We start from the raw sequence: 8339 nt of genomic DNA, 5'->3' as shown, positions 1-8339 counted from the left end.
TCAAAATATAGTGGGGCTCGTTGTCTTACCTTTGCTTAGAAGAGGATGCCATGTGAAGCCTTGTTCAATGAGAAGAGAGGAGACGATGAAGCATTCTTGAAGGAAAGGATATGAGACGAGAGAAAGAGAGACAAAAAAAAAAAAAGACATCATGAGAAAAAAAATAGAGTGTTCAATCTTGCTTCTAAATGTCACATTAGTGCCAAGTTCACCCATGTGGGAAGTGACAACCGGTTGAAACTTGCTCAAGTGGCTAAATAATGATAAAATTGGAAGTTGAAGGACTTAATTAGCACGATTAGAACTTTAGTAACTAAAAAGTGTCAATTTTAAGACTTTCATAGTCACAAATGTCAAGTCTTATATGAAGACCGCATCAAATTCTAATAAATACATTATGTCTCTCCTTTAATGACAAACAATTAGGGACTTTCTTTTTTATTTAGTGGACTTAATGAGTTAAACATTTAATCTGGACAGTTATGTATAGGGATGAGCAAAACCAAACCTAGAAACCAAAAAAAGCGACAAAAACCGATAAAACCAAAATCGAAACTAAAATAGAAATCGATGGTTTGGGTTTGGTTTCAGTTTTACAAAATGCAAAAACCGAATCGAACCGAATTTATAAAAATATATTTTTTCTATACATATTTCGTAAAACTATATCAGAAACTTCTTCTAGCTTGATTGGTTCAATGTGTTGCTTATAGACCTTGTGGTCTCGTGAGTCTTCTCGTCGATGTATTTTGTTCAAGCCTTTGAATTTTATTATGTTATACAATGTATCTCACATCAGTGGTGGGATGAAACTCTCTCCTATCTCAACCCTTATATTATACACCACCTTCCTCCTCCTTCTACATAAAACATATGTCTTCCTCATCCCTCTACATAAGATTTATCATACTCTTGAGAAAGTTAGCTTAGTCCAAACCTAAAATTTTGTTAAATGACGACTTAGTTGCTAAGTTTAAGATTTCTGGGTTTAAAATCAATGAACCCGAAACTGAATCGGGGACAAAACTGAGAAACCGAAACAATTGGTTTTGGGTTCTAGTTTTCTAAAAAGCGATAAATCGGTTTGTCGGTTCGGTTTTAGATCAAAACGAGTCATACTCACCCTTAGTTTATATATGATGATTGTACTTTTTTTTACTTAATCTATACCGAATGACTTATTGGGTTAAACCAAAAACACACGACTTACAATATGAAGACATCAAGTCTTTCCCTACTTGTTCTGCTCTATTTTTCTCATCTACTTTCACATTAAAATCGATGAAAAGTGTTAAACTTAGTTTCTGGATTGTTACGGTAAAATCAACATTTATCTTTGTTCATATTGTTTAAGAAAGAAACATGTCTTATCTGTTTTTAACATAATCTAAAGAAAATGAGTATACGGTATGTTTAATATATTACAACACTAGTTGTTTCATACATGATTATTGATTCAGCCAAAAAATAACACAACACAATATCAGTTTTACTCAAACACCCACCATAAGTTGCAAATTTAACAATTCATGTTTTTCCATTTCACCAACAGACATCATAACTAAACACCAAATAGAAAAAGAATATCAAAACCTGATTGACCATATCTTGTCAAAGTCAAACCACAATAACAAACACAAACACAAACACCCCATCACAATCACAATCACGATCACATGATTGTATATATGTATATACTTATCAAAAACAAACTCCATCATCATCATCATCGTCATCTTGAAGGCCATACTTGCTAAAATGTTTAACCCTAAACTTCCACTCCCCTTTAACCGGATCATACTCCACAAACTCCGCCCCTTGATCCTCTGCTTTCTTCTTCAACATCTCCTTATACTTCTCAATCCTCGGGCCTTCAGTAAAATGTTTCCCCGTTTTCTTATCGAAACATTTTATATTCAAAAGTGTGACTTCAGCCGGCTTATTCAGCCCTTGTCCGATCGGAGGCTTTTTCGTTTCGTCCATGTAGACAATCACTTCGCGATGATTGAATTGAATTAGTGATTCCAATTCCAGCCTTCGAACGTCGGTTTCCCCGAGGAATTTAATGGAGCCGTAGTTGTGGCGGCCGACTGTGAAGTTGTGGACGCGGCGGCAGAAGCCAGGTTCGGCGCGTTCTTTGGCGGCGAGTTCTTGGATTCGCGGTTCGGTGTAGTAATCGGAGTGGCGGAGTTTCGGCATCAGAGCTTCGATGTCGGCGCCGTGTTCGTATACGATTGCGGCTTCACCCGCTCGGTGGCCGGTGAGGGAGATGTAGGAGTCGGATTTTGGCGGGGAGTGGTCGTCGTGGTGGTGGTGGATTCCATTTGTTTTTTGGGGGGTTTTGATTGGTGTTTGTTCCTTTAGGGTTCCGTTTTCGGAATGGTTTCCTGTAATCAAAGATTTTGATATTAGTATGGGATTCATGAACTAGATAAAATTGCAGTAAAAGAAATGATCTTACTGTTCCCGTTATCCGCATTTAAAGGAGGGGAAGAAGCAAACCCGGTGTATTCACCTGAATTCAAATAACAAAAAATGAGATAAAAATGATTTTTTTTTTAAGATAGCATCAGAGAATTAGTTTACCGTTTGTTTGTGCTGGAGAAGATGCATTTTTTAATTTTTCATCAGATGATTTGCCAGGCCATTGTTCAAGAGGGCGAATAACCAAAGCTCTTGGATTCTCCCTTGGAATAAAAAGAGCATCTGCTTTTGGTGTGCTGGTAGTCTCTTCATCATCACTAAAAAACGAAACCTGTAATTGTAAAAAAAATCAATCAGATCAGTAAAAAAATAATAAGGGCAAAATAGTCAATAGTTGATATAACAACATATATTACCTTTGGTCCGTCGTTTTTCGGGTGATACTTTCTAGCAGGCAACCTAACTCGCCTTTGAGAAAGATGGCGGGAAGTCAACACGGATGAAATCCTAATGGGAGCAGGTTTATCAACAACCTATATAGAAAGAAACAAACAAAAACAACTTTTAAGTTAATTATTTAAATAAATAAAAACACGATGTAAATTGTAACTAATTGTTTTATATACTTACTGGCAAGCTGGAAATTCCATATTGAATTGAAGGTGCATTTCCCACACGCCCAATTGACATTTGAGGCATTGCTGGTAGAGTTCCAAATGGATTTGTAATAGACTGTGGTTGTGCAACTGCAGGAGTTTGAGTTGCTGACCTGTCATCTCAAACATATTATATTTTGGAAATGTATATATTTTAAATTAAATATATACAATGCGGGGGAAACATACATTTGTCCAAAATTATTCTGACCAAAAATGCTTGATGTCCCACCAATGCCACCTGTCAAGAAGAAAAAACACATAAGAAGAAAATTAAAGGAAGTGTACATTACAGAAATGGTCCTTGAGGTACAATGGAAATTACAGGTTCAGTCCAAGTTCCAATTTATTGTAACAAAACTGAAACTGGTACTGAACCTGCATATTCACAATATCACAGGGACCATTTTTGTAATTTACGCATAATCTCAAAAAGTTTTCCATTGAATCACAATCACCTGCTGGCGCCCCGAAGCCAAAACCACCTGTATTCTGAGTTGGTTGAGCCGATTGAAATGGCATTGAAAGGGAAGGCTACATTGATATAAGAAACAAAAGTAAGATAGTGACTAGATACAGAATCGTTAAATTTTAAATAATAATTACATTCATTAATGATAATTAGAATAATTAACAAAAGGAACTCACAGTTGTCTGATTAAACCCCATGCTGCTAGATGCCGGGGTGCTTGAGAACAAGTTCCCACCAAATGCATTTGTCTGACCGAAAGCCGGAGCACTCTGCCCGAACGACGGGGCAGACTGCCCGAAAGCCGAGGTGGTCTGCCCGAATGGAGAGCTTGTTTGTCCAAGAGAAGGTGTGGTTGACTGGAACAAGGGGGAGGATTGTGTGTTGCCAAAGTTTAATCCACCGCCAAATGACGGAGTTGCCCCTTGTGCTTGAGTTGCACCAAAAATAGAAGTTGATGTGCCAAAAGTTGATGTACTTGGAGCACCGAAAGGGGAAGCGGAAGTAGTGGATCCAAACCCGGGAGTTGACCCGAATACTGATGGAGTTGGTGATGGTGTTGACCCGAATGGGTTTGATGATGTGGCACCGAAGGGTGAAGAGCCGAGTGTAGGAGTGGAATTACCGAATCCGGGGGTTGAGAAAGTTGAAGTTTTTGGGGCGAATGGGTTTGAAGGTGTAGTGGAAGAAAATGGATTCGTGTTTAATTGGGTAAATGCTGGAGAAGAAGAAAAAGGGTTTGATTGTGTGGTGTTGTTTGTGGTGTTGAATCCCATTCCACTAGAGGTTTGACCTGCAGGATTTGGACCCCCTGAAATAAAATAAATATAAATTAATAAGAGAAGATGCTAAGGATATGTTTGATACAATGGAATGGAATGGAATGAATCTTTATTAATTACCTTTATCTCCTTGTTGGTAATCTTCCCATCTAAGTTCTTCATGACTTTTGTCTTTGTATGCAGGCATTGCTGATATGGACTCAAGCTTCCCAGCAGGCTGGGTCCCACTACCACTGTCTGCTTCAGGTGTCTGAGCATAAGGAGTTACTCTACTTCCACCGCGTTGACCACCAAATGATGTTTGACCAAAACCCGGACTCCCAAATGCTGGTGTTGTTGTCTGACCACCTGCATTTTCGTGTTTTTTCCATGTTGATTAAATTTCAACAAAAAAAAAAAGTAATAGAAGAAATGAAAGTATAATGTTGTAATTGGAACGGTTTTTGAAATACAATGTCGGAATCAAACAGAAGAAAAGGTACCAAAGGGAGAACTCTGAGCCCCAAAAGCTGACGTGGCAGTGCCAAACGGGCTGCTGCCAAATGCTGACGTGGACTGACCAAATGCGGGACTTGACCCGAAACTAAAAGGGGAGCTAGTGGCACCAAAAGTGGGTGTACTCGATTGACCAAAAGCCGGGGTACTTGATTGACCAAAAGCTGGTGTGCTAGATTGACCAAAAGCCGGGGTGCTGGATTGACCAAAAGCCGGGGTGCTGGATTGACCAAAAGTGGGTGTACTAGATGCACCAAAAGGGGAGCTACCAAATGCAGACCCTGTGGACCCGAATGCAGGGGTAGATGTGGACCCGAAGGCGGGTGCTGATGTGGCACCGAACGCGGGGGTAGATGTGGCACCAAATGCAGGGGTGGTTGAGGTCCCGAATGTCGGGGTGCTTGGAGTGCCAAAAGCAGGTTGACTTGGAGCTCCGAATGCTGTTGACCCGAATAGATTGGTTCCAAATGCGGGTTGACTTGGAGCTCCAAATGAGCTTCCGAATGCGGGTTGTGTTGGTGTTGTGGATCCAAAGCCACCAAATGCGGGTTTTTGTCCGAATACGGAAGAACCTGTAATTTGAATTAGAAAAAAGAAATAAATAACTCAGATAAAAGTTACAGATGTGCATTATCTTTCAGCAATACTTTTCCAAATTAACCAGTTATATCCCGTCAAAATGGTTACTCTACAGAAACTGTTGAAAACTTCCATGGTTTGATTGGGAGATATCAAAGTAGAAGTGCTTAAACTGCTCAAAATATAATGGTTTTTCTGGAAGTTTCTAAAAAGAAAACAAAAATAATATTATAGAAACTAAAAATCGAACTACTTCAGTAAATGTACTTACCACCAAAAGCTGAAGATGAAGCACCAAATGCTGGGGTTGAAGAAGCTCCAAAAGAAGGCATTGAACTACCAAAAGCAGGTGAAGAAGAAGCACCAAAAACTGGTGAAGAAGCTTGGGTACCAAAGACACCAGTAGAAGTGCCACCAAAAATAGAACCACCTGTTTGTGCACCAAAAGGAGATGTGCTACCAAATGGTTTTGGAGCAAATGGGTTGTTATTTGCATTATTGGTCTGCCCAAAAACTGATGGGGACCCAAAGGGACTATTGGATGACTGCCCGAATGCTGTTTAAAGAAAACAGAAGCAATTAGAATCATGATGTTGTTGCATATTGCATGATATTCACTTCAAACAATATGAAGTAGCTTGACAAAAAGAAAGAGTGTAACATATGTAAAACTCTTCTGCTAACTTTTTCCAATAATCAACAAGAATTAAAGCCAGCCATAAGTTATTCCATTATAATATATGAAATCTACACACAAAACCAGCCATTGAAAGGAGAAGTACATATATATGAAAAACTGGCGAATGGCACTTGCCAGAATCCCATCAAAAAAAATTTAAAGAAAAAGCTAAAAGACAGATGCATTAAAGGGGAAACAAAAGGAATATGCATATCAACATCAAGTGGAATAGGTTCAAAAAGGTAAAGAAACGAAACTTACGGTTGCTAGCACCAAACATCGTTCTTTCCTATAAGTTCACAGTACACGTCCCGATCCAAATTCTGTAAAAATTCCAAAACATCTTAAATAAATGAAACAAATAACTTCATACATATGAAACAAATCGATCCATAACCAAAAACATTCAAAATACGCTCTAAACATAAACAGATACACACCTTCAAATTCGTATCCACTATGCAGTTATCGAAACGAGTGCACCGGAGCCCAAACTTCTGCAATTGTAATCAACTATCCGCGCTTGTTCAAATTAAAACTAGCAATCCATTCCACAAATAAAACGATAAAACTGTCAACAGATTGATACAAAACCATTAATGCTAGGGTTAATTGAAAGCGAACTTAATATGAAATTGACCAGATGAAAATAACATGTCGATAGCTAATAATCGAAATACATAACCGATGAAATCATGTGTAGATGTAAGCTAGGGTTACGATCATACCTAGAGAGAGAGGGATGGACGATGAGGATCGTGGATCTATAAGCAAATAGGGAATTGCGTCGCCTTCGACTCGCAAGAGAGGGATAGAAAGAGAGACGATAGGTCACACTGGGAAGGGTAAACAAGACCAAACACCCAATATACTGGTAATTATTATTTGTTAACCGTATACATGGGTTAACTTCGTATATTGAGTCCGACTACATTTAAAATATGCTTACATCACACGCTATTTTTATTACGAAATATCACGTATATAATATAATGTTAACAACTACTATTTTGTCCGGATAACGACGGTAATGTATTTTTTGATTTGTACACATTTAGTCACTGACTTTTTTTTTCGTTTATATTTACCCCTTCAACTTATTAAACTGTACACATTTAGTCCTTATGACCGACAGGGGCGGCTTAACCAATTTGGGGGCTCTAAGCAAACAAAAAAATTGGAGCACTTCAAGTAAGCAAACAGTTTTGGGCTAACTAATAAAAGGCCCAGAGCTGGAAGTGATTTTAGAAACCAATCGCGTTCCGGGAAAAAATCTCAATATTGAATTCGCCTAGAAGAAAAACAAAAATTGTGTTTTCATTAAGTTCTGTATACAGAACGACAATTACTTAAATACATTCGTATTGCCGGAAAGGCAAAAGGGTCAACACCTTTAGTTTTATAACCCAAAACTTTTACCATTAGGCCAATCTTCAACTTGTCTTTGTAACCCAAAAAATACGTATATGTACATATATAACATAATAAGCTTTAAAATTGAGGCCCTTTAGACTTGGGGACCGTAAGCCCTTGCTTGGTTTTGCAAAGGGTAGAGTCGGCTCTGTTGACCGGCTACTCCAGGTTAGCCAGTAAAAATGACTTAATACGATAATATATTTCTCACTTTGTACACATTTAGTCCTTAATATTTTTATACACATTTAGTCCTTATTTTTTTTTTTTTTTGTTGCAAAATAAGTCATTTTTGTTTTTGTACTCATTTAGTCTTATGAATGATTTCTTTAGGTTTTTCTCACGACATCTTACGTGGGATAGCTATATGGTGGTGGGATAGGTTGAGGTGGTCCTATTATATGTTGTAGGCCAAGATACCTGGTGCGGGCCGATTGTAAGCAGTAGCCACGGAGGCTCGAGAAGAGCGGTTGGGTTAAGGCGACATACCGACAAACCATGAGTATTTCAGTCTGATGACTGATTGAACCTGTTGCATGTTGGCATTCTAGTCTGATGACTGATTGAGCCAAGGTATTCCAATCTGATGAGTGTGGGCTCATTATGCATGATAATACGTTTGTTGTATCGAGTATTTTGGGGGAAACTCATTAAATTATGTGTTTACCCAGTTGTTTATGTTTTCAGGTTATATCGTTGATCGTGGAAAGACGAAGACATGACTGTACACACCTATCAACAATATTGAGGATTCTGCGTTTCTTATATTACTCTGATTTTCAATAAATGTATTTTGGAATAAACATTTTTTCTTAATAATGGATTTATAATTAGGGACTTTT

At 38.2% G+C, this 8339-nt stretch overlaps 1 protein-coding gene across 2 annotated transcripts; it reads right to left on the bottom strand.

Moving 5' to 3' along the window:
* Positions 1-1468: 1468 nt before the first annotated feature.
* LOC145119981 (Nucleoporin autopeptidase) lies at positions 1469-6966 on the bottom strand. Of its 2 annotated transcripts, none has more exons than XM_079055765.1 (14): positions 6813-6966; positions 6525-6622; positions 6346-6407; positions 5677-5961; positions 4814-5398; positions 4452-4679; positions 3729-4360; positions 3539-3614; positions 3270-3321; positions 3055-3193; positions 2841-2957; positions 2587-2755; positions 2462-2515; positions 1469-2387 (listed from the first exon to the last, which is right to left on the bottom strand). In XM_079055765.1, exons 3-14 carry the CDS (start codon positions 6362-6364, stop codon positions 1702-1704), a joined length of 3042 nt encoding a protein of 1013 aa, XP_078911891.1. In that variant the 5' UTR covers positions 6365-6407; positions 6525-6622; positions 6813-6966; the 3' UTR covers positions 1469-1701. The 2 variants fall into 2 exon arrangements, with proteins under 2 accessions (XP_078911891.1, XP_078911890.1); XM_079055764.1 differs by having other exon boundaries at positions 6525-6655; positions 6813-6940.
* Positions 6967-8339: the final 1373 nt, after the last annotated feature.

The sequence above is a fragment of the Lactuca virosa genome, chromosome 6 (genome assembly GCF_052849685.1).
Source record: "Lactuca virosa cultivar CGN04683 chromosome 6, Lactuca_virosa_CGN04683_v6, whole genome shotgun sequence".
In the NCBI taxonomy this organism is placed as follows: domain Eukaryota; kingdom Viridiplantae; phylum Streptophyta; class Magnoliopsida; order Asterales; family Asteraceae; genus Lactuca; species Lactuca virosa.
The sequence above is the reverse complement of the archived record's forward strand: the minus strand, read 5'-3'. Positions and strand labels throughout refer to the sequence as shown.